Here is a 27,374-nt window from a genome sequence, read left to right as displayed (position 1 = left end):
ATGGTGTTATTAGGGGAAATTACACTGTAGATGTAATAATATTTATAAAGCTACACAGTGTTCTAAAAGGCCAGTGGTATTTTTATCAATGCAAGTGAAAAGGAATGCAAGGTTTAACAAAATATGTTTCACTGCAAAAAACATTTTTTAAATATTTGTCTTCATTTTATCTATAGCTGTTGTAGGGTCTTAGTTACATAACTACGAAGACTGTCATGATTGAATTTTATGTGAGTCTTTTGTAATATTTTTCCAAATACATCTGTTTCCCCCAGAATTTAAAAACAAAAGAACCCAGAACAACACTACATTTGTTAGGAAATTATGGAGATATTACCTAGTGCAACGCAAAATGCATTTTCCTAAACAAATCTTTGGAAACTGAGATACCGAAAGATTAAATGAATGTCTTTTTCCAGCTCTTTGCAAATCTAACTGCACATGTAAACCATGTTGTCTCCTGCTGCAGGCTGTTCTTTTATTGTCCTCTTTGTGCAATAAAGGCCAGACTGGCAGTTCAAGGATGTAATTTTGTACAGGAAACCACAATAAGGTCTGGGAGCAATTGTAACAAAGACGGAGATTAAAAGATAGGATTTATTTAAAAAAAAAACCTTTTGACATTTTTATCAAAAAAAAGCACAGTGAAACAAGTTCCCCTTTTCTTTATAGGAAGCCTGACATAAATCAGTCAAATTCTGAAAAGCTCTAATTGCACTGCACATAAAAGCAATGGTCTCCTGTTGGGCTTTGACTATGGCCTGCAAGATCTGTCTGACATAAGCTGCAGCCGCCACCAAAAATTGTCAGATTCCTTTTAACAATGGAGTAACAATGTCAAAAGTTCTCTTTCTCTTTCTGTCTTCATATACAAAGATAGGCTGAGAAATAAATGGGCACACCCTGTAATTCAATAACTCTATTGCAGATAAATGATAAGCTCATTATTGCTGTCTGTACAGGACAAGTTAAAGAACACCTCAGTTCTCAGCCATCCATTCCACAGTCGAGAGTTTCTCAGGAGGGCAGCTAGATGACCCCTGAAATTGTTAGGAAGTGCTGTACCCAAGTTACTGCATATGATCTGCTGTCAAATGATAACAGAGTCATTCCAAGAGAAATGTTCATGTTTGTGTTCAGATTAACAAAAGCCAACAGAATGGACACCTCAACCCATGAACCAGAGATTAGAACCTTTGATCCTTTCCAGCTGGTGTCTACAAGATCTGCCCCTCCACTCCATGAGGTCAGAGGAAGACAATCACATGATATTGTTTACCACATGTGACATCTTTGCATAACAGAAATGCTGTGATGTTCTATTACCCTTAAGATTTTTTAGGGGGTGGGGGGTCATAGACAGTCTCTTCCTATGCTTATAGTACAGAGCAGAGAAAGAATTTTCAAAGACGCATCCAAACAGGTGCTCTGCAAACCCATAACACTGGGACTCTCCATCGAGGAGAACTGTTTCTGTCAATATTCAACACTCAACCACGCAACAGGTTGGTAGGAAAGGTGGAAGGAGGCCATGACAACTCTCTTGCTCTCGAATCACTCCACATGATCCTCATATACAGTAGCATGGGCACCCTACCTCACACGGCAAACCCACTTTCTCTCTTTTAATTGCTTTTAAATCCTAGTTTTGTGTGCTGTTTTACAACTTGCACATGCCAAAACAAGTTTATTTTTATGATAAAAGAAAACTAAGGGGTCACAAGTTAAATTCTGTTTTGAGTGTCCAGTCTCTTTTCTTATATTCCTACTTAATGGACCAAACGTTGGACTTGGAAGTTTACAGTAAAATGAAAAAGAGTAACACAGAGGCTTTCCTGCTTTCCCATTTTTACACAATGCATTCCAATGTTGTGTTTTCCAAAACATTGGGGTGTTTCTAAAACCAGTTGGGACCTAATTATAGTTTAATGCAAGCTGTATACTGTATATTAAATACATAGCTATGTGCATTTTTTGCAGCAGAACCCAATTCATGTTCCATTTTCTCATTCTGTTCTCAACATTCACAGCAGTCAGTTGTATTTCAGAGTTTTGCATTGGTTTTCTTTGGGAGATGAACTATAGATTCAGTGTTTCTCTCAGATGGTTTTTCTTAAGATTTCAGTTCACATTAATTACATTTGTCTCTGCTCTTTTTTACCACCATGGTCAGTGCTGCCAGGGGTACACAAGAGATTAAGTCTGTAGACACACATACATTTTCATGTCCTACTTATGGGCAATAATGAGAAGAATGATGATTGAATTTGCTGTTTTCAAAATGGCATACGCACACCAGCACTGCACAACTCAAGCAATCAATTTAATATGGTTTATGGTTTAATACCAATTTAGTATAGTTTCAGAACCACTAGATGGAACAATTTTGATTGGACCAATGTGTAATCAGGGATAGAAACAGTCACATTAAGAAAATGAGAGATTATTCCAACATATACTGATTTCTTATTATTTGTCTTAACTTATTGCTGTGCAAGAATATGTTACAAATATCACCTTATTTGAGCAAAATTTTTGCTCAATTAAGTCACTCACTCAATTGCATAATTTCTTTTTCTTTGTCTGTAGCCACTTCCTATTCAGAAAGATAAGGAAGACTTGACTGTATGTACAGTATACAGTACATTGTATAGGTCACTCTATACTGAGAATCATGTGGACCTGTGTTATTTATATATTTGAACAATCATAAAAAAAACACATGGGTGTTTTATTGAAGACGTGTACAGATGAACCCTGATCTTTTGAAATCTCTAGGGAAGTGTTTATTGCGTCTGCTGTAATTGGTAACATTGTGTCTCATCTGGAATTTTAAAAACTTTTCATAGAAGCTTTGCTCCTCTGTTAAGCCTTAAATTTAGAATAATCCTGCTTTTCTCACAATATGTGTGTGTGTATCCTTGTTGTTCTTGAACAAGGTTTTGCTAAATTCTATTACTCAGTCCTACAAATAAAACAAGTTTAATATGCCTCCGATATATTATAGGGCATGACAACAGTTGAGTATGATTCATAACTGCAGTTGGTTTTGGGACTACAAACTGAAATAGTTATGATTATTTTTTTACAAATATTCAAATACCTATAAAATTCAAACCTGGGAGAAAGAGACTCAAGAGAAATAATGAATCTATCACGCATTCATGAAAGATGGAAGTAGTAAAGGATGAAGCTGTATCAGGGAAAATTATGCCAATAGATCACAAGGTTTGGCCACTACAGTATATTAGATTTGTCACAAAAATTAAAACACCTGTCTTGTCTTCAAGAAAAACTTAATCAAGTAACATTGCTTTGATTGAGATTTTTAATGTTGAGAAGGCTTTGATTACATAAAATCTAATATTAATTGTGTCTAAAAGGGTAGAATCAAATCAAAAAAGGTAGGGTCAAATTAATTCAGCATACAAATTCATCATGGGTCTGATATATTACTTGATTTATGTAAAAAAGACCTTATTCCTTCAGAATTGTCCATGACACCACCATGAATAACATTGAATTATGAAGCTGTTGCCCATTCCACTGGTAGGATTTATAAGGATCCTTATTATACATTTATTTCATTGTGTCAGGTTGCATTCTGAACACATGATTTTAGTTAAGGTCAAGCTAAAGCAATAATATATCATGAAACCACAGGTGTTTTTAGTGTTTGATTCTTCAGGGACTGAAGGTCATTTCTGCTAATCGGTTGAAAACCACTAAATTATCTTTTGAACTGTTAATGTCTCTCCTCTGGATAAAATAGTCCTTTTCCGACAATAAACTGTTTTATGTGCAAATTTAAAGTATGAAAAATTGCACCTTTTATAGCTGTTTGAAATGTTTTTGTGGTAATTCCAGTTTTCAGTCAGGTCCTCCTCTTGTTTTTATTTTGGAATAAAATAATATGGTATAATTAAAATACTACAGTAGGTTCTGTAGTTGTTTACAGAATGATTGTAATTAGCAGTGTGGTCATTTCCCCCACGCATTTTCACTTTAAATCTAAGAATAATTAGTGAAAACACAGTTACTGTACAAGTGTTTGTTGTGAAGTGAGAAGACCTCTTTGTTTTCTGTCAGGCATTTCTGATAGAATAAAGGGAAGAATTCTATTTGGTTTGTTAAAGTACTTTTTTGGTTAAAGATGCAATCCTGCAGTACTGCTAATGTGCTTTGGAATCCTGTTGTATTAAAAAGAGCTTAAAAATTCATGTGAGTGCTATGTGAATCGTTTGTCTGCTATGAATCACTGTGGTCCCTTTGTTGGGAATGTCTGTATTACACATCATGGTAGAAACATATCAGTTTTCTGCTTTTATATTTACTAGTTATGAATACTTCTTAATGATTGTGACACATTAGCGTGCCACTGTTTTTGTGATGATATTTCCCTTTCAAGGTCTGAGCAAGTATATCTTAGATCAGTGTGTGACTTACTTACTGTAGGTCATGAAAGACAAGCATTAGAGAAAAAAACATTGCACAGTAAATATTCTTGCCTTTAGAGGTGCACACACCATTTGCGAAAGTTGCATATTCCTTAACACAGTAATCAAAAGTATAATAATTCTTTGGTTGCTTTGAAACACTGTGTTTTTAACACATTAATTCAAGGACGATAAGCAAAAGCTGTTTTTATCCCTGGGTTACAAAACAAAGATAATCATGGCTGGTGAAATGATTTCAGACTTTCTAAAATCTAAATCAGCAAAAGCTGATAGAAAAAAGACATATAACAAAACAAAATCATCTAGCTAATGCTAAAAATGTGTTTTTTGTAGTGCACTTATTCAAGAAAATCAGATCATTGCATTCAGCATCTACAACAGAATGTTCCAGACACCTTTGGCAGCACACCAAACATTTTTTTCTTTACAGCCCACCAAAAATAACTGGCAGCAACAGATGATTAATTAAATCATTTTAACACCTGTTAGTTGTGTTTGCTAAACAAAACGACAGAACAAAAAAGGAATCTAAATGCTATCGTGCTGCCAAATGTCTAGTAACTAAAAACTTAATAGCTGTTTTCAAACCATGTTAACCTTTTCATGTTGACTTAGCACTTTACCAGGTTGGATTGATCCTTCTTCTTTGATGTTTATATACTGTAAACAATTTCTAGACCATATCTTAAAAATGCATTTATTGAATTCATATGAGATGGTTATAATTTATAGGTGGCATGGTGGGAAAGTGGTTATCAGCCTCTCAGTGCTGGATTCCTTGGGTTCATTTCCTGACCTGGGATACTACCTCTGTGGTGTTTGTGTTCTCTCCATGTTCGTGTGGGTTTCCTCCCACAGTCCATAGACATAATAGTAGGTTAATTGGCTTCTGGGAAAATTGGCCCAGGTGTGTATTTGTGTCTATGTGACCCTGTGATAGACTGGTATCCCCTCTAGGGTGTAACCTGCCTTGTTTCTATTGCTTGCTGGGATAGGTTTTGGCTCTCCTGCAACCCTGTACTGGACAAAGCGATTAGAAAGTGGGTGGATGAATAGCTATTATTGATATTATTTACTGGTTCACTTTTTAAGCAGGTTAGTTAATATTAATGCATTGTTAAATAAGCTTTAAGCAATACTTGGAGGATTGCTTTTCTAATACACCAAATTAACTTGCTTCTCAGTTAAAGGAAAAGGTTTGTCCAAATCCCAAGAAGTTTAGTGAAATAGGTGAACTGTCTTAACAAACAGTAATGAACAAATGTACTGTATATCTGGAAAAATGAAATGTTGTAACCAGTACTCCTACTGTATGATCATGTGATACATGGCTGTTCTGAGATTCATATAAAGTTGCCATCTCATCAATGTTGCATATTGAAGAGAAATGCTTATTCTTATCAATTCAGTAAGGTAGTCCTTTTTTCTTGCTGTTCCACTTTAAAACATGAACTTGTCTGGCTCTGCAGTAGTTCAACCAGTAATACTACAGTGCTTTTCCCAAGTGCAGATGAAGCTTTGTGGTCCAAGGCATGGCAAATCCAAGCCTGGGTCACCGAGATTGTGATTCCCCAAGGGGCACAGAGAGCTGCTGGGGGTAGTGTTGAGAGTAACTTTCCAGTGTTCTCAGTTTTCAGATAATCAGTGACTTCTGTGACTTCCTTGGCTTTAGAAGGATGCCAGTGACATCAGTGTGGCATGTGTCTCTCCTTCAATTGGCAACAAATCTCTGAATAGCCCAAAGGAATGAGAGGGATGTACTGCAGAAGCACATCTTCTCCTCAGTAAGGTGGGTATAACATGAAATAATCAAAACATAATAATATGTTTAATTTCTGACCTTCCTATTAAAATGTGCAGTTATAATCAAGAAGAAAATGCAAGTTTAAATATATGGAAACCTATATACCTTTAAGTTTGATGTGATTATTTGCTATATTTGCTGTCTTTGCAGAAAGAGATCTGTTTTTTTGTCTTTCAGCTACGTGTGTGTGTGTTTGTGTGTGCGTTTGTGTGTGTGAAGGGTCCCAAGGCCAGTCTATATTTACCCTGCCGTTAGGACAGCTTTGATCTGGGCCCTGGGCTACTTCTTAAGGTCAGTGAACTTTCAAACCAGGGTTGACTGGTTCCATTGACACTGCCATTCTAAACAATGCATTAGTCTCTGTGTTTAGTACTATCGAAGGGAGCATTTATTTACATTTGCTCTGTGTTGGTTACAAATAATTTGGTAGTGCTCATGAACCTAATTAACCAAAGACACTAATTTTCCATTTTTTGGTTGATTATTAAAATGCCAATATTTAAGCCTTTCAGGAGAGCTAGGGAGTCTGGGGCAATTACCCGTGAGGTGTGGACTGCTGTGCTAATTCAGACCCAGTTGTTGCATCCTTGTGCAAGGTGCTTTGGCCTGATTGGTCTTGTCTACTCTGACTTAATAAAAAGATACATTTGCTAGAGGCTAAGTTGAGAAAGTCCAGCATCCCACCCAGTGGGATGGGTGTTACGTCCTCAGTATTTTTAATGACCCAGAGTGGTTGAAAAATGGTAAAGGGCTTAATCCTCCTAGGAGTCTCTGCCACCTTTTGAACTATAGTCATAAAGGGTTATGAATGTTGTTTCAACATCTCGTGTAGCCGCTGAGAAGGTATTATGCAGGCCGCATAAATCCTAATTCAAAGGAAGCATGACCAATAATTTTTTTTACTAAGCACAGCAAGCATTTGTTTGTTATTAAACATGCAAATTACCTGCTCGCATACGTAACCCATTAAAACACATCTTTGAAAACAGCCAATTTTTTTCTGTTCTTGTTTTTGTTGTTTTATGAGTGAGGGTGCATTAGTGAGAAGATGAATGACCGTCACATCCTGGTATTCTGTTAAGTGCAGAGAGATAGCAGGGGGCAAGAGGATTAAAAAATGTTTTTTAAAATGCCAGGACTTAAACTTTGGTCCTTGCAGAGCAACAACTGCAAAAGTGATTGCTGAAAACACAAGGCACCCTTTCTTCATCTAAAGACAATTCTCTGTGTTACACAGGTGACATTACTAAATTTCAGATTGAGCTTTTTTTGTCCTAAAAGCTTTTTTTTGCTAGGTTATCACATTTCCGCTGCAGCTACAGTACATGCAGACATCCTTAGTTAACCTTCTCTGGCCTCTGTTTACTATCAAAAGGTTGAAAAGCTAACTCTTTTGTTTGTCCACCTCTCCCTCACAACAGAGAAAAGTACAGAAACATATTGTGAAAATATAGTTTAGATTAAACTAGATAGTTTAGTTTAGATTAATATTGTAACATAGAAAAAAATTTTTGGGGGTCATAAACTGAAATGCAGTCAAAAATGTACAGGATATGTTAATACTATTTAATTAATTATTTTCTGTGTATTTAAAATGTTTCAGATGCATTTAAACTCTAGATGGTTTTGATTTGAAAGTGACCTCTGTGGAATATGTGAGTGATTCACTTAGTACTAAATTTCACCAATATCTCTCATTGTTACAGTATATGATTCGAAGCAGCATGAAAAAATCTGAATTGCTTAGGTAGCCTGGTGGAGTGATGTCTTAGAAACAAGCAGCTAAATGGAGAGCACTGGAGCTGAAATAAATTATGGTGATTGGCCATTTTCCAATTCAGAATGGGGCCCTAGATTTTGCAACATGGTTTGCTGAAGAGACTTACAACTTGCAGAGGTGGTGTACAACAGCATTTCTGGGCTCAAGACATTTGCAGGGACAGGGCATTAAAGGCTCTGATTGAACAATCTGTAACTGTACAGGTTGTTGGTTGGTGGTTGCTGGCAAATGCTGCTGTGGCACAATCCATTGACTTAGGTTTGAGGCACCATTTGACAACTGAATCCTGCAGTTTGGCCACTGTAAGTTTTTGGCCCTGAAGGGGCACTGTCAAGTATGTGCTTGGCTCTGTCATTTTACCATCCAGCTAGAGCATGTTCTAGGAAGTGACTCTATTCTTGTAAAGTGGTAGTTTTTCCAGATGTGTTCTGCTCTGTGGTCCAGTGCCTGGAAGGTAGATGCAATTTCCTTGACCTATAAAATCACAGGCTTTCACCTCCCAGAAAGTATTCTCCTAGAGGCATGACCAGACCATGAGCCCTATTTCAGTGCATTCTTTTTCTGACATCTATGCTGTGACTACTGTGCACGTTATCACCTGAATGTGGCCCTAGTGTAGTCAGTGGCCATCATAGAGACTTTGTGACATCCTGGTCCTAATGATTAGATTAGTTTCTGACTACTCTTACAACCCACATTACAGGAAGGTCTAAAAAGTGGCAGCATTGGTTGAACGTCAAAATAAAAGAGTGTGTTAGGTTACACATATAACTCTGACACCCTAAAAGAGAGGAGTAGCTGTCAATCCTCTTGGGACACCTGGCAGTCCCTATACAGGTTTGAGATGGGATGTCATTCACTTGACCAGCCAGTAGGTGGCATTGGTATGACTGGTAAGTTTTCTGCCCTGTGATCAGCAATTTTCTAATTGATTAGAGACTATTCTTTTCTTTCACGGAACCAGAGTTGTGGGAATAATCTAACCTTCTGTAATGGTGAATCCACCTTTCTCCTTTGGTACAGCAAAAACTAGATTGAATGGATTTATAAAAAGATTGAACAAAACACTGGAAGGATATAAAGAGAATTGAGAAAAAGAAAGCAACATCTTAAAAAAGAACTTGAGTGTGTGTGTGCAACAGTGGCACAAAACTAAAGCTTTGAACATTTTTTAGCCTGAGCAACAGACACTCACCTATCTAGGAAGAGCTATTGAAGCCATAAGGTAAATACTGTTAAGGCCAGTTACAGCTCCAGCTTTGACCGGACACAATATTTAACTGGCAGAATGATGATTATTACAGTCCAATGGAATAAACTGATGTCAAAACCACAGAGGGAAATACAAAATTACACATACAGAAATGGTTCAGAGATGTTACTGATGGGAACTGCCATGATATCTGGATGTGGTTAGCAAAAAATGATTATACAGTACGTAGATTTTTTAAATGGTTTATCTTACTGTATCACTCTCAAAAGGTTCAAGCCAGTTAATTGTTGCTGGCCATGTATTCTTTCCAGATAAATGTGGTGGAAGATATAATGAGATACATGACAATGACAGTTTATTACCTGGCTTTTCCAAGAAAACTCAGCTTTTTATAGCAATTAAAATGCAATGTTCTTAATTATATCATGATATTGCATACTGTACCAACATGAAGATACATGTGCATTGTTCTTGATGAAAATCTTCTATTTTTTCCCTTTATTTAGATAAAAGTGGTGCAGCACAAGTACAAAGTTACTCAGGAAGAATTCTCACTGTGGAATTGAGAAATCTAAATGTTTAAGTTAAATAAGAAACAAAACCCAGAAACAATAATAAATGAAACAGATGACTTGTCTGGTTTTAATTAAACACAGGGGTACATTACATAATGCAGTATACAGACAGGCTCCCCTCCCCAACATGAAAGAAACATTTTTAAACACAAGTATATTCTAGTAATAGGGAGGGTAGGAGGATCTTTAAAATGCAGTTCAGATGTTTATGTTGTATACAGTAACTAATCAACCTATCTCTAAATTAAGTGTGTATGCAACGAAGGGGAACATTGATCTTTATTTAAGAATCAAAGTAGAAATAATTCAACATCCTAGTTACCATTGGGTAGCAATATTGTATAGGTCCTATATGAGCTGAAAGAACAACAGAGGGAAGAGCTGGCAAAACATAACAATAACTTATAAGAAATCAACCAAAACCAGCAATCCAAGAAGTTCAACTTAAATATATCTGACTCTCCAAAAGAACTCAGTTCTGTACCAAAAAATACAGTCTCCAAACAATAAAAATAAAACAGACTTTCAAAACAACAATTCTGAAGAAAGATGGCAGGATCAATATAATCTCATAGAGTTATCATTTTATATAATAATATCAAAATAATATTAAATCTACTACGTGACACTCAGAAAAGAAGAAAGTCCTGAGTTTTCAAACTTGGTACCTAGTTTTAAAGTATACCAGTTCATTTCTCTAATGTTTCAGAACATAAATGTGTATTTTCTTATAGGTTTTACTCTGTGAGTTGCAGTGTTAGTGTGTATTATGCTTTTTTCATTTTAAGAGTTTGAAGGAAATATCTTCATAATGATTTACCAAGTTTTGAAAACTAGGCCTTTGTTGTGGTAGCTTGATGGAATACAAAGTGAGTATGTATCAGTTTTTTGTTCTTTCATTGAACTCTCTGACGGACTCTAACAAAATAAGCTTGTATCTTAATGCTCTAGGATTCCCCATCTGCCTATATGCAGATGAAAAGCAAAGAAAGAAAAAAAACTTAACTCTGTGATTGTGAAACTTGAGATGCTTAGCTTCACTTGAAAGCAAGTGCCTGTTCTTCATAATTTTCTGTTAAAGAATTAGTTCTAATGACTCTTGTGCTTTGTATCTGATAAAATAAGCTCATAATGCACAAAATCTTTGGTTTCTTTGATCGTTTGCTCTTTTAACATCATGATATTACTTTGAAAAACATCTTGCCTTGGGTTTAATATGTATACTTTCCAATTCTCTGAGTCTGGGGGAAGTAATAGATGAAGTGGTCATTTTCTCCTGCTGCAGGAAAGCATCTCCAGTTGAAGACTTAAGTTTTTTTTAAAATATCACATAAAATAAATAATTTACGAAAGAAAGGAATAGAAAAAAAATGTAATCTTAGTGGAGCATTCATTTTGTTAGAGTAGTTTCAAACTTTTTTATTTGTTTAACTAAATCCTATCCCTTCTTTCATCCAGCCACTTCTCAAGCTTGCTGCTCTTTTGTCTGACCCAAGCGCTTCCAGAAAAAGCTTGCGTGTCTGGATGTTCGTTGGATCATTAAGCTTGAGCATGCATTTAAAGTCTTTTGATATGAGTTAGTATTCCATAAATAACTGCTCCCAAAGATCACACACAAACAAAATTCCACAATTAAGCAGCGGCCTGTCCTTCAAAGTTGTTAGGTGGAATGGATTATGTTCACAATCTGTTCAGGTTCCATCTTTCTTTCATTTTCCTTTGGTCCAGATGCAGAATAAAATATTTGGCACAGAAAATGTTCAGTGTTTCCTCCTGTGCCAAATGCAATGATATAAGGGTTACGCAGTCTTGTTAACTTAATATATATATATTAATATATAGCACAACAAGCAATTTCTGCAGTCAAAGCTGTCAGGTTAGGCTATTTCTTGTCTTCAAATAGTGCCTTTTTTGCTGTCCATTTGCAAACTTTTCAGGTCCATCTTTTCTTCAGTGCAGTGATACCCTTTTTCCAACTCCCAGCTGCTACACCACGATGGGGAGAAAGTGTGTTGCAGTGTTTTTCCTTCGTGTTTTCTTTCCTCGCAGTGGCGTGCCGTTCGCACTAAGCCCCACAAACATTTGCTTCTTCTTGTGCTTCCACTCCGAAGAAGCATATGTGTTGTAACCGTTCTCCTCGATTCGCTCCTTCAGTTTGCAGTCGACGCCAAATTCACTCTAAAAGACAGACAGTGGAGAAATCAGACGTGAAAAAAATTGTTGTCATCTTTCTTTTGACAAAAATGCTCTAATAAACAACGGAAAGGTGAAGTTGATAATAACTCCTTGGAATTCCATGCAATTACTACATTTACAGGTACAGTAAGAAAATGTGGGCAGTGGCTCAAGGACACAACTGTTCAGTTGTCAGTCTCCAGTATGACAGCGTGAAAATATACTGTATTACTTGCTGAAGTCACAAGCTGTTTCCATACTTCACTAGTTCTGTGTGCCCATGAATGCTGTGACGATATGACACATTCTTCAAAAGACTTTGACATGGAAGACTGAAGAGCCACACCTCGCTTAACAAGTAGCCTTTGGTAAAATCCAAGTGAAACATTTACTGTATTATTACCTCGACATGATAACAAAGAACATACTGTGTTCGTCCAGTATTTATTTGCCTTTTAGACCTTAAGTTCTTGGTCATTAGCTCCATTGCATATTATTTCAACAGTGAGTATTAACATTTGCTCATCACTAATTTAAATTAATTGCAAAGGCTTAAGTAGTACTGTACATACCGTATTGTTAGATGGTAAAATAGCAAGATAGTAGCTATAGTATATATACAGTAGTATATATATATAGCTATAGTAAGACCAGTCAATTTAACTTTTTTGGCAATAAATAGTCCAACTCAAAAAGTTCAAAAACAGCTCCAGTAGCATACTCAGTAACAGTATGTTTTACAAGTATGTCAGTCACTGTGTAAGATGTAGATTACATAAAAATGTACTACTGATGCAACAGTATAGCATCATCATATAGACCATGCCAGTGTATATGATGGGTGTTAGAATAGTTTAATAAAATTAGGTGGAGTTTAACAGGAGAAATACTTTGAGTGTATGACTTTAATATTGATTTGTCTATAAGGTCATAGAAATTAATATCATTACAGTCCCATTTTTGTGCTACAACAATTTTTCTCTATTAATTGACAGTAGCTACTTCTTAAACAAAAATCTATATGAATCTTAGAAAAGTAAGAACAAAGACATATTTAAAGACGTTCTGTTTCGATCTTATTTTTTCAGATTGAAAAAAGTGCGATTGGGTAGAGAGAAAAAAAACATCAGAATGTTTTATGTCTAAAGCTTTTTTCAAAAGAAATTCCAAACAAAAAAATATCTGACAGATGTTTTTGAGACTATTTGAGTGAAAAGTGCCAATACTTTTCCCAAGAGCCTTTAAAACAAGACAGCAATATATATAGTATTCCCTAATGCTGAAAGAGAGGAGAACCAACATAAGCTGGATATGGGAATGGCTCTTTTCTTCTTTGCCTACCGAAGGCATTCTTTTTAGGGCACACTAGCTGAAGACAGCGGCTTGTCGTTTGAAGCTCGTTTTCAGATGGTGGATTATTCAAGTGCAATGGGGTGGAACTGTTCGATATAACCTCACAGAGTTGTTTTATAAGGGCTGGAAAAAAATAGAAAAGGGTCTCATTCGCCAACCTGAAATGAGCCTACAGTTTCAGATCAGTGATCTACAGATTGGAACCAGAGCTGGCTTCAATCAAAGAACATTAACAGAATAAGAATAAGTGATATGCTGGCAAGCTACAGTAATTATATAGTAATAGTAATATTAATAATAATAATAGTTTAAAAGGGAAAGTAGTGATCCAGATCAAAAGACTTTATAAAGAATATGCTAAAGAATAAGGAGTGTGTTGCGAATTGCATTAGACATATTACAGGACATGTGGAGTGTTACATTGATGCACAATGACACACATTGCATTGCATACTTACAGCTCCATACACTTTTCCTTTCTTGCTTATTGCTAAGTAATAGTTGCTGTGCAATCCCCTGATTGCAACGATTCCAACCTCCACAGATTTTATCTCCAGTATATCTGAAAACAAAAGAAGCAAATATCCGATTAGTTACTACTGTTATGTTTTGAAGTGATTACCTTTTTTGGATGGGATACAAATATTTATCCTTCATAATAGGGCTCTTGGAAGTAAAAATGCTCTTAGGAGATTTTTTTCAGGAAAACATCTAGAATTTAGGTGGGTATCTGTTTAGTAAATGTGTTTGTTCTTTCCTACTTCATGCACTCATAGAAAAATAACTGTGGTGAAACTGTCCAACAGATTGTTATAGAGAAAGACAGTGGTTTCTTGTTTCATGCCGTCTTGTAAAGCCTAAGAACTCTAGATTATAGACTATCTCTGTGACAGAATGCAAGGTAATGTGATATCTGATTTTTTTCCTTTTTCTTTCACGTGTCTAAAATTTCCTTTCTTCGGGATGTCATATTTTCCCTTTGTCCAAAGCTTTAATTATTTAATCAAAGGCCTTATGTGCTACAATTGCATTATACTATGACATACTGAAAAATAAGCAATATTCAGCAGTATGCAAGTGATCAGATGATGACAAGTCGTACTGTTTGATATTTAAACCAAGAGCTCTGAGCTCTTTGTGATTTCTGACAAGGCGATCCCTGTACGCCTTGGGCAGTGAATTCTTAGATCTTCAAAAAGACAGCATTTGGTGAAAGTCATTGTAAGTGAACCATGGGAAATGACACAAACTCTGTAACAGTGGCTGTGATCACTTAATGTAGACTTCCTTGTTCTCTAGGGATTTTTTGATAAGCACAACGTGGAACGCAATGTATTCTTGATTCTCTCCAAACGGCATCTCATTTGTTGACAGGTTCAGCTCTGCTGAATACCAATACTTTAATCCCCCTTGACTGCCAGCAGTATTAAGGTGTGCCAGGCCATTAACTCCTCTTTGAATCAGAAAAATCCATACACAGCCCCCCTTTCCTGTGGTGAGTGTGGCAGAACTGTCAGCTTGCTGTTCGTAATGTGGGAAAACCACCACTGTGAGACGATCTCTTTCTCAGCTGCTGCAAGCCTGTGTGAAAGCTACTGGCGATCTTTTGGTTTGAAAGGATTGTTTGGTTTTGGGCACAGCAGAGGAACTGGCAGTGATATTTGCCCTCCTTATTATCTGAATGTATCTTGAACCAATTATGGCTTCAAGCAGCAGCTCACTGTTTTCACTTAATTACAATAACCCAATATCAAGGGTTGGTGTTAGGGAATTAGGAGATTAAGTAGGCCAAACAGAAGAGAAGGAAGTGGTGTGCTTGTATTCTCACTCAATGTGCTTGTTTATCTGCGACCATTAAAGATATTGCCTTACAAACAACATGGTGGCCTGTGACTGCCCTCTGGGTTTATTGAATGCCATAATGTTTATTCACTCCTTCACTGACGCATTTGGTCTCTGCTTTCTCACGCCTGGGCTGTACAGTTGCCACATCCTGCTGCCCAGTGTAATTTTATAGTCCTTAAGAAAGAGTCTGTGCTGGGGGATGGGGGCTGAGCTGATCTGGCACAATTCTTTGATCATAGATTTCATTACTAAAGGTGTCTGCCTTTAACATGGTCACAGCTTTCTTGACTGATCGTCTTCATCTTCAGGGCTAAAGGCTCAAGGCTTTTCCTGGATAATATTCACAGCAACGTGTTTTACTGGGCTAAATAAAGTGTGAGTGTGTGTTTGGCATCGGGGGGGAGGATGTAGTAGGGGGAGCTTGGAGAGAGTGGCAGCTGCTTCCTGCAAGAACATGTGGGTTACATTACTCTGCACACAAACTCTTGGCCTTCAACTTAGGCTTCTGGTAGGGTCAAAGCCTCTAGGTCCTATTCTCTAATTAAGACTGACTTCAAAATCACTGGAGTTTCACTAATCCATTTGGGAAACTGAGATCTGTTAGCTGTTGCACCTTTCACCTTGCCACACATCTTGTAAATAGAGCAATTTCATCTACAGTCCTGTGGGCCAAACAATCTATAGGAGACAAAAAGCATATGTGTGTATATACAGAAAGAGTACATATGTATGCATATAACACACAGTTAAACAAACCATGAACTTAAGACTTTTAAGTGGAAATGTTAAGTTTAAATACAGTATGGGGCATTGACAAAGCAATTTTCCTCGTCAATGAAATTTCATGGGCAGTTTGAGAACCAAAATTCTAGCCTAGCTTTTTTGTTCTTATTTGGAACACTTGTAAAGCAGTGACACATACAACAAAGTAATATGCTTAAGTACAACATGACAGAGGATTAGCACCGGCTTTTTTCCAGGAACTGAGAGGGTTCCTTCCTAAGATATCAAGTTCCTTGTATCACTGGAGATGTAAGTCAATAACTCCCCCCCTCCCATGCCTGAGGTTCAAGAACAGGAGTAAATAAAAGCAGGAGAGTTGAAACGAGATGACTGAAAGATGGTGGGAGATTACAGAGTCCTTAATGATCAAAGATGCCAGGACTTGGGACAACAAAAGGATTGCATGAAAAGCACACAGAGGACCACCTGATTGGGATGAATGTGAGAACAGAACTCTTTCTCTAGCAAATATCAGAGACGAGCTGTTGTTGCTGAAGCCTGTGATTTGAAAATAAGATATGGTGCAGGGTCGCTAAAAGCACCTGTTCCAGAAATTTGCTTTTGAAAGCTTTGATGTGGTATTTAAACCAACAGCAGTTCTTTCTCTCTCTCTCTCATTCACTACTTCAGTACCGTTTCCCCGTCTGCTCCGGGAGTTGAAAGGCATTAATTGTAACAAAAGGCTTAAATTGCAACAAACTTCCATCTGACTGTGAAGTCGAACAAACATGATTCTGACACTTCATGGGCTGGGGCCACACATCTGAGAAGAGGATCTGTTGAGTAATGTCTGTTAGTTTTATTTTACAATACACACAAAAGGGGATATTTCTTTTGGCATGACATTTAACGCTTTAATTTTGGTCTGCACGGCTGACTTTTAACTCTGCTAAGCCCGTTTAAAGCACCATAAGAGTACTTCTTTTCAAAGAAAGAAAACAAAATGAATTCCTCAGGCCCACTTGACTCATTTTCACTGTAGATGTTAAAAATATGTGTGAATGAATGAGCTGTAGAGCCATCTCTTTCTGTGTAATAGCAGCATGGTCACGTTTCCGTCAACCTCAAACTGCTGATTGTCTTAAAGAAAGCAAGAGACATATATTCAACAGCAAACATCTTGTTCATGTTTTACTTGTGTTATTTGGTGGTAAGGCACCAAGATGTGCCTATAAGACATTATAAACCTTATGCACTTATCTAGATACCTTACTGTACTGTAAATACAACTTAAATATAACCTAACGTAGAGTCCCATGCTCAGATCATTTTAGGGTAGTCTTCAAGATTAAGTTATTAATACCAGAAAATCTGTTTTTGGATATAAAGCAAAATGAAAGAAAATTATGGATATTTTGGAATTTTTTTAAACTTCCAAACTCATTACGAGAATGATGCAGGTTCAAATCCCAGATGAGACTTCGCTGTTGTACCCTTGACCAAGGTACTTCATTTGAATTTCTCCAGTAAAATATCCAGCTGTGTACTGTAAATTATTGCAAATACCATTATCTTTGGACAAAAACCTCAGCCAAATAAAAAATAGCACCTTTAGACTTCACTGTTATTAAAATTCATATTGATAATTCAGCTCAAGAAGAATTTATGACTCCAGGGTCTCGTAAAATGTTGATGCACAAACAGAAAACCCATCATATCTATTGACTGGCATTATTTAACACTGAATCCCCAACCTGAACGTGATCAGGTCTCTTGGATGAGTTATTTTATGAAATGTGTGCTGGTGGTCTTTGAAGAGTTCATCTTGAAACAGTCTGCACTCCTCAATCCAAACTGACACTGCAAAACAGCTCTGTTGGTGGCCTTTCCATGGGTTGAAATTTAAGGTTATTTTCTTGGCAGGATGACAAAGCCCACGTTAGCATATGTTTTGAGAATTAGAGTCTAAGATGACAAATCTGTTGATGAACACAACCTGCATTGTGGCTAAACTTGACTTTTACAAGCACGAGACAGTAGCAGGTTAATCATTTCCCTGATTCTCTAAGATGCTTAAAATGGTAAACAAGCAATATCTATCCTGAACTCTTAAGTGATACATTTATTTTTTTTTCAGTCAGCAATACCAAGTACAGTATGTTTGACTTTGCCTTTGTTTAGTTTTTCATCATGAAAACCAGAGAGAGTGAGAGTTCTTATTTAATGAGTTATTAACAAATTCTTAAGTAGGTAGTTTAAAAGAGTTTTTCTTATTGTTAATGAGAGTTTATAGATACATATTATTTTGTGAGGTCCTCTCCTTATTTGTCACACATGATCAGTAAGTATTGTCCATTCCACTCACCATCATCAGTCCTTATTTTGAAGCATATTTATATATAGTGTCAATGGGCCTGTCTGGTTTCAAATCATCCTGTCAAAAACTGTTTGCTTCTCCTCCATAGTATGTAATTGGCCTGGGAACTGACATGAGACGCTCTTCTGGTTAAAAGGTATGGTCTTTTGATTGACATGCCTTTTCAATTACTTTACAGACTCAATAGTCATAAAATGAACAGATTACCTATTAAAAACTGTCATTTCTGTTGACCTGGCATTGGTTTTTTAATGACAGTGACTGGCACCTTTGATCTGGTCTCTGCTGGCCTCTTGCTGGAAGGCTTTTGTGGTTTAAATGTTCAGTAGAAGCTCCACTCTGTTCTTTTCAGGAGCTATACTCATTATGTAGCATTCAAGGTCACTTTTAATTAACTCTTCAGCACCAACAAGTGAGTGATGGCTGTTAAAAGAAATTCTTACACTCGCGTTGATTTTCTTTAAAGACCACGTTGTGACAATCTGTTACAATGACACAATATGATACATCTGTGCTGCTTACTTACATGCATAAAAAATACTTACACATTCTAATGGGATTCACAAAACAACAAGAACTTTGAGAGAAAACCTGGCAGATTTGTATAATGCATTGCAGGAATCCTAAAATGATTTTGTGTGAGTGACCCCAACATAGGACGGCAAATAACATTACTGTATATTCAATAATAATGAAAAGAAAAGACTCTATGCACTCTTTCTCCTGTACATAATTATTGAAAATAGTAGAAAAAACATGAACTAAGAGCAATTTAAAACATAACATTATTACATGTCCATATGATATATCTAATCCTAAATGTGTCTAAACAGTATTTCCAGGATATGCTACTTAGATGACTGAAGAATACAACAGCCTGCATCTTGGTGGAAAAAAGCATAACAAGCATGAAGGATGTGGAGGAGTGCTTCCCAGTCTTGTGGGCATCAAAAGAGTACTGTAGATTGGCTTCCAATCCCAAGTTCCAAACCCCCTGCTTGGTGACAGCTGTTTGTTTGCTCGATGCCCTCTGGCCAACAAAAAGTTGCCATCAATCGACACGTTTGAAAATTGCTGTTCACAGGAGGATTAAAGTTTTGACTTAATCCATGACTAAATCTAGGAGATACTGGTTGGCTAACGAAGAAAGAAGCCATAAGGCACACAAAAAAGTTTTTTGCCTTTTTCCTGCAGCATGATTAATCTATGCACAGATCTGATTTTCTTTGTTTCGAGAAAAGCAATGTGTTGTTGTCAACACTATGGATTTTGAATGATCAGAAGTGTAATGACAAGATAAACTACGGTAGGGCCCACAACACTGCCCAAAACAGACTGGTAAGTTCCCAGAGTTTTGCAATTTTCTAAAGCTTGATTGTGCATGTCCAAAAGTTAGTGGATGTTCTGCAGGATTCAACTGCTTCCTCCAAACTGCTTCCTCCAAACTGATCATTGAAGACTAGCAATGACTCAAACTAGACTCAAACAAAATGACCTGAAGAAAATTCAGTGAATTAAGAACAATGTTTCATACACCTTTGCACCTCAAAATATCAAGAAATATTTTCCAGATCTATTGTGTTGAACTATGGGAAATAGTAGTCTTTTTTCCCAAACCCTGCTACCAATACTGAACTATTCAGCAGGCTTTTCTGATTTCTGAAATATTGTGCCTAAACTAAATACTATTATACTGTACATCATATACTGTAATCTAGCTTTTAGGATTTAACATACTATATTCACTACTTTATAATTTTTAAGAAGTATTGACACAGATATGCTAAATAGCATATTGACACTCTCTCTATCCATACAGTATATACATGTACAGTACGTTGCTGGAGCACATTTGAAGCTTTTGTTCTCAGGCCTGGCAAAAATTAAGAGCCACATGTTTCACTCAGGAGGCGTTTTGTTTCTGCTGAGTAATCGTGCTGTAACAAGGTGTAATATGGCTGGGGAATTAATAACGGACTTCAGAGACTTGCATTTTCTTATAGTAGTTAAAATAATTTCCTTTTTTAAAATTTCATCAAAGTCTGGTCGGTTTTAAGTTTCTGTACCTTTTTTTCTGCTGGACAGAAAAACAGCGCTAACCTCCCTTTTTCTTTGGTAGTCACGTTTTCCATCATGCGCGTACAGTACACATTTAACTTTTTTTCCCTCAGATCATAAGATCTAACTCAGAATTGCTTATTTGGGAAGAAGGGGCTATATGTTCCCAAAATGAGCACAAGAATTAAAAAAAGAATCAAATTATTTTTTGTTTGCTTGGCTGTTGACTCTGGGACCTCTGTAGAAGACAACAGGCCTCACTGCCTCTGGTTTTACATAATTTAGGAATGATTTGTGATATTTGGGAGTCCAGGTATCTAGCTAAATATGTTTTTCTTACTTAAATTAGCATCTGAGATTCTGTTCTTGAAATGCTACTACAAAAATTCTTTTTCAGCCTGTCTGGAAAACCTTACAGTTTGACTGACATGTCAGACATCTCCTTTTCTTACATAAGGGATGATTCAAGCTCTCAAAAAAAGAAGTGGCCTTGGCTGTATAACAGGCAAATAACAACAGCGTACAACACGTTTCTTGAGACAAAAAGGGCTTTCTAGTAAACCCTTGCGTATTCTTAAAGCACCCATACAGAAGCCTTTTAATGCTTAAAAACCTTTTTTTTTAATTTGATCAGTTTGGGATAAATTAAATGTATAACTCCTTGTTTTGAAGTATAAATCACTTAGGATATATAGGCCTTTGATATATTAACCTATAATGGCTTTCAAGAGGATAACTGGACAAGCAAGAGTATCCTGTCATAAAATATCCTAACTTGAAAAGCAAAAATAAAGCAAAAAATATTGCAACATATGTTAGTTTAAATAAAATGATTTATCTTTAGCTTAAATTGGTGTGGTGCAGCTTAACATCCACAGTGTCACACAAAAAAATTAACCTTGATTAACCATTTCCAAGATTAAGATACTGTAGTGCTCTCGGCTTCACGTGGGTATGCGCCCTTGCCACTGCCGACTCAGGTCGGCCCCCCACCGCTAGGGATTCAAACCCGGGCCTCCAGGATTACTTGAGCTAAAGGGAAATCTCCTCTCAGCCCGACGGCTGAGGTCCCTGCTATCCACAGGGAAGGGCGGTGACGTCACCTCGCTGGTAAGCCGGCTCTCACAACCTGTAATGTCGGCCGTATGCGTTACAATATATTATGAAGTCTGGCATTGTTTTAAATGCCATGCAACAAAGGAAATACCTGTTAGAAATGTCCACTCACTACCATCCCTTTCTGGTTGTTTCTGATCTTTGATTAAATGTCAACCATGTTTTGTGTAACATTTTTCCTGACACCCTTCCCCAACCTGATCTTCATGTAAACACCAAAATCCAAAAATCAAATAGTAAAATTTCAAAAGAAGCCCACTAAAAATAACAACAATAAGTTAGCATATGGTCAATGTTTAAGTCTGGGTATGGTTTTATTAGGACAGTGTGTTTTCTGTGGAGAACAGCATTGATTACAATCAAAATTAAAAGACCTGATTCTTTAGCTGTTCTCAGATGTTAAGTACTATGATAACAACCTGAGCCAGAAGTCTGCTTTAGTGCCCACGAGGCAGCCCTCTGCTAGATAGTTGGTAGACAGTCCCAGCCCCCCAACATAGTGGGGAACCACTGCAGGGCTGATGAGCTGGGAGGAGGACAGACTAAGAAAGACAAACAGGAAGGAGACTTTAGTTTCCAATTTACAACAGGGGCTTTGCTGCTACTCACAGCGGAGGGGTGGAGCTTTGCTTCAATTAATTAATGCCTTTTATTTTAACATAGAAAAGGGTAACTGACTAGCATAACACTCAAAAATGGTAAAGGTGTCCAAGGCGTTCAAAAGAGCCTTGGTAGTTACAGTAGTTGGGGAGGAATGACCATTGTTCAGTATTTCAAAACCTCTTTTTTAGGCATCTTGGTAAACTGCTTATTCTAAAATAAATTATTTCCATAGTAATGTATATAAAGTACATAATACTTTTGTATGGATAAATACACTTTGGCTGTGGCACACTCATTCAATTATGTCTATTTAAACAAAAAAGAAGAATGCAAGTAGCTTTTCAGTTCAAAATGGAGTTGTTTCTGTATACTTACACAAAGATAACAGCTTTGACCCTTTCAATAGAACTTCAAAAGAAGCACCAATGTTTTTTCTGGTCTATATCATTGAGAGATAAGATTTACTGATATCAACTGTTTCCTATTGATAAGGCCACTGATTTGCAAAGTTTAATGGTTACACAGTTGTCTCCAGATCAGATTTTCCAGTTTTAATTTTCTACCATCGTATCTCCTACTTATGCTCTAGGATTTTGATTTTTGTCCCATAGAAAGGGACACATATTGTGCACTATTGTACATAACCTTAAATTAGAAACTTTACCACTGGAGCAACAGTAGAACTAATTTTTTGGCACTACACAATCAAAGCAGAAAACATTCATTTGTGATTTCTGCTCTTCATTTTACAAATATATCCGGAATTTTGAGATAAAGACTAAAAACATCACAGTCCTCTAGGTAAAAAAAAAAACGTAAAAAATTGAGCCCTGTAAGTTTCTAGAAGAAAATGATAAGAAACTAATTATATTAGACAACAAATGCGACAATTCTTCACTGGCCTTTGGCTTCACTCTTCCAGGCTTTCTTGCCTTCCTGTTGATGTTTTATCACAGCAAAGGCTGGGCAGAAGTGTTCTGGACGAGGAGAACAATTCAAATGCACAGCAAGAAGCGACTGCTCTTCTTGAGGTAATAAGAAACTGTAAAGATGCTTCATTGGAAGCTGCTGCTTATTAATTAACTAATGGGTGCTCCTCAGGTGAGGAGATTATGCAATGTGAAGAATGGTGCGAACATGATTCAGTGTGTTACATTAAAAGGGTTTAAATGAGCTCTTGGCCTGAACCTTACCTTTTCCTGGTGTTTGAAAACCCGAACACCTGACAGCCATATCCAAGGCCAGGCATCAGTATCTCTAACCTGGGCTACCCTTTAGGTGTTAAATCTCAGAGAAAGTGCTATACCACTTTTTTCCATTATATACCAGAGAAAGTGACATTCCACTATTCCAGTTTTCCATTAAAGCCCGGGGAAAGCACAGAGTATTAGATTGTGTGTCTAAATTGTTTGACCTGCAAATTGCCTCTAAATTTACATTATTCTCCGTCTGTCTGTCTGATCTATAGAATAGAAATATAGAATGCATATTTCTTTTTCAAGGAAGCTGAACTGTGACACTGGATATAATGTCAATTTTTTCTACACTTGTTTGATCTCTTTTTTCTCGCTTTTTTCAAATGCTGTGTTATTGTCTTTGTAAAAACCTTCATATATACGTTTATTTTAAGGTTGTACTAAAGCCCAGGGGAAAGAGTTATACTGCTTTTTCCCAGACCTGCACCCACTTGACCCCTGTAATTTCTGGTTTTCATTGAAGCTGAACTCTCAATGACTTAATTGAACCCTTAATTCAACTAATAATTAGTAAATTGGAGCTTTTTAATTGTTGTCAGCTTTGAAGCAGCTAGGGATCTCCAGCAAGGAAAAAATCATAAATAATAAATCCCACTTCAGTAGATGAGGAAACAATTTTTTTTCTAATTATCGAGTTGGTTGTTCAGGGAAGGGTTTGATTGAGAAAATGAGAGTTGGAAGAAAAACCATCAGGCACCTGGGTCAGGAGTATTGCAGTAAGCTGTGTAAACATCACTTTAATGCTATCAGATAAGAACAGCATTCTATCAGTGCAACTCTGTGACAAACAATAGAAAGTCAGACTGGAACAGAAGACGATATGAATGATAACATTGCATTTTCAAAAAGCAGAACAGGGTTGAAGTCACATGTTTGCAATTGAATTCGATACCATTCAACTTATGAGATTTTAAAGCTGGTAGCTGCTGTATATAAAATACAAATTACCTCTGAAACAACATGTTTCAAGAATAACTCACTAGCTTACCTTTACATTACAATTCAAAGCATGTGGCACTTAATATATTAATTTACCAAACATTGTTATTAAGTCATATTCAACCCACGGCTATGCACTCTCGTTAGTTTGCTCTCTGTGCTGCTGTATATTTTGCGTATCCTCCATGTGAACCTGTTGTATCACCTTTTTTGTTAGGTTTCACAGTTACCAAGTCTCTGAAATCCACAGCAGAACTGAAGCCATCCTAGCATTATGACTTTGATTGTCTAACGGATAAACACTGACACATGATAAAAGATTTTAAAAAAATAAACAAGGTTAAAAATAAAAACTATAACTTAAAAGACTACATTTAATCTTCTAATCATAATAATAGTCCTGCACAAGGGAGTTTTTGAAGGATTACTGCCTTGTGGCACATAAGCTCCTCTAATGCCGTAAAACCACTGGGTAATCAGTGGTAATGCCTGATGGGCTAAGTATTATCGCTTAAACCTACAATGTCTATTAACTGAATGTCCTTTGATGTAACTGAGAAAGTACCTTGTACAGCAATATGGGAGATTGTTTTTGTGCAAAGTTATGGTCTAGAACTGTAGCATTAATTGAAAAAAATACAAAGAAACTAAAGCATTTAGTCAAAGTTGTTCCTACTGCTCTTTCCTCCAATACACAGAAACCCAAATGTTTACATACTTACACTGTACATTGCCCTAAGTACTGTATACTATATGTGTCAATAACTATACATACTCAGAGGCATTAAAAATATAACAGATGTTACTGCTACCTGGAAAAAGGGTGCAGACCCTCATCGATGTGCTGCATGAAAGACTGAGAATAAGAACAAACTGAAAGCTCTGGAATCAGCTATCGGTGGAAGAGAGCAGACCCTCACAAGAGGGAAAGAGATCTGAAAGAGTGCAAGGATGAGCTGAAGAAGAGAACAGGGTGTTAAGGGTTAATGAACAGGGTGTTAAGGACTGGATCTTGCTACAGGGATTTGTGATTTGAATTTTGGTTGTTTGCTGTTTTTGTTTGTGGCCTTTCAGAAGCTCAGGTGCTCAGAACAGACCTAGGCTTTTATTTTCCAACAAGTACTGTTTTGCACTGTATTGCTGCTTCTGTGTGTCTGTCTATCGAGAGCCAGCCTACGAACAGAGCGTGCTGAAACCACTGAAAATAAGGGTGCTACCACGCTAATGTTAAAATAGAGAAAGACAGCAGGAGAAAATGGACTTAGCCTCCCCGTAAATGTCAAAGCCAGCACTCAACAATGTGGACGGTCATCTAGACTAAAGGGTCTGACATGGGAACGTGTTGCATTAGAAAAGCATAAAACAGTGGGAGGCAGAAAGTAGAATCTGCGATGGATAATATCCAGGGCTACTGGATAAGCCACTGCCTGCCTCAAGTCACACCATCTCTCCTGATCAACACGTGCAATGTATTAACAGTACTATAATTAGTACACATTCCTGCCAGCTCCTTAATTTTTTTTCTCTCCCAGATGCAGCTTTTGGTCTGATCTTGTTTTTATTACCTTTGATGATTCACTGCACTTTGTTTTACCAGTCCCTTGTTTCTGTTCATTAGACTTACCAGCAGTGAGTCTGGGAATGGCCTGAAGTCACATTTCCAGCAGAAATACCCCTGCCTCATCTGGTCCAGTGCTATAAATTTTCATGAGTGTTTCTTAAGCACACAAGCTTGCTCTTTCTCTCTCTCACACACACACGTACACACAGTGAATGCAGGAAGGACAAGGGGAGCTCCCAAGCAAAAGAGGCAACACAGTGCATAACGTTTTGAAGCTCAACAACAATGTTGTGAATGAATGATTTTCATACCTTTATTTTTAATAAATTGCAATTCCTGCTTTTGGTTTTGATTGCAATGCCTATTTCATGCACAATTTGCAGAAGTAAAGAATAGGATATCAACAGCTGCACAGCACATTTCTGCAGAGCCTGTTAATTGTTCTGAAGCTCTGAAAGCACAGGTTTCACTTCAAATCTGAGCAACAAAAGCCTAAAGATAATAATGCCGGCAGCCAACACAGCTTGGGACATGAGGCTGTTTGACTGTGACAAAGATCAAGGTCAGAGATTAAATATCTCATACTTTATCTTAACATACGGGGTGCTCCCAGATCATTTAGAAAATATATATATATTCTTTTGCTGAACCTTCTCTGGTTAATGTTTTGTATAATAATCTTATCCTCCATATTTACTGTGATATTTGCAACATTTTGTCTCGAAGCTCACATTTCAATATCACACAAAGAGCAAAACTTCTTTTGGAGAAACAAACTAGATGACAGCCTTACATGCGGCATAATACTGGTGAAACCAGCCCATCAGTCTCTAAACCTCTTTTTTTTAAATTAAAAAAATAGATTCAATTCTGCTGTGTGTTAAGTGTTGTTACGACATAAAGAAACAAACTTTGTTGGACACGGCATGATTTTGAATTAGCTGCATGCTTTTCTTCAGCATGCTGCATCAAATTAGCGATGGTTTACTCATTTTAAAAGGTAACACAGTTATTCTTTGTTTTTTATTTTTTATTCTTTTTTTTCTCAATGCATGCCTGAGATCACTACATAACACATTATTTGATCTCCAATGAAGTACATTACAATAGGAACCACAAGAAGCTTTCTTTTTAGGTAGCTCTAATTCTTTGCTTTAATCTTGTCCTTAAGCCAGGCCCTGATCCCTGCCTTAAAACACAGGTGCTGCAGTCAGCCGTGATGGCATTTCGATATCTGGTTACTCATGGAAATTTTTAAGTGGACATATCAACAGTCTGATAATTGTACCTATTTAATACCATCAGTAGTTAGAAACAGAGAAACTGAAAGTCAAACAAAAAAAACTGTCTGGTAGAGGGACACTGATTAATCTGCAATTCGAATAAACAGGCAGTAGAGTCATTTCGGCAGATACACCCTAATGAATGGGATGGAGGGACAAATGTATTTGAGGTTATTTGGAGAAACCTGCCCAGCTGAGACCGAAGCTGCTTAGCAGCCCGTCTGAACCCCACTCACGTTTGTGAGGAATGAGCCAG

General features: G+C 36.9%; 1 protein-coding gene across 1 annotated transcript in view; it reads right to left on the bottom strand.

Moving 5' to 3' along the window:
- Positions 1–9,872: 9,872 nt before the first annotated feature.
- Positions 9,873–27,374, bottom strand: part of fgf10a (fibroblast growth factor 10a) — a 38,639-nt gene continuing 21,137 nt past the window's right edge. The window contains exons 2-3 of the mRNA XM_088912051.1: positions 13,816–13,919; positions 9,873–12,007 (exon numbers count right to left, since the gene is read on the bottom strand). Coding sequence (XP_088768177.1) covers positions 11,816–12,007; positions 13,816–13,919 — 296 coding nt within the window. The 3' untranslated portion in view covers positions 9,873–11,815. The remainder of the gene's footprint in view (positions 12,008–13,815; positions 13,920–27,374) is intronic.

Source organism: Atractosteus spatula, chromosome 3 (genome assembly GCF_055471065.1).
Source record: "Atractosteus spatula isolate fAtrSpa1 chromosome 3, fAtrSpa1.hap1, whole genome shotgun sequence".
Lineage (NCBI taxonomy): Eukaryota > Metazoa > Chordata > Actinopteri > Semionotiformes > Lepisosteidae > Atractosteus > Atractosteus spatula.
This window is presented reverse-complemented; position numbering and strand designations above follow the sequence as displayed.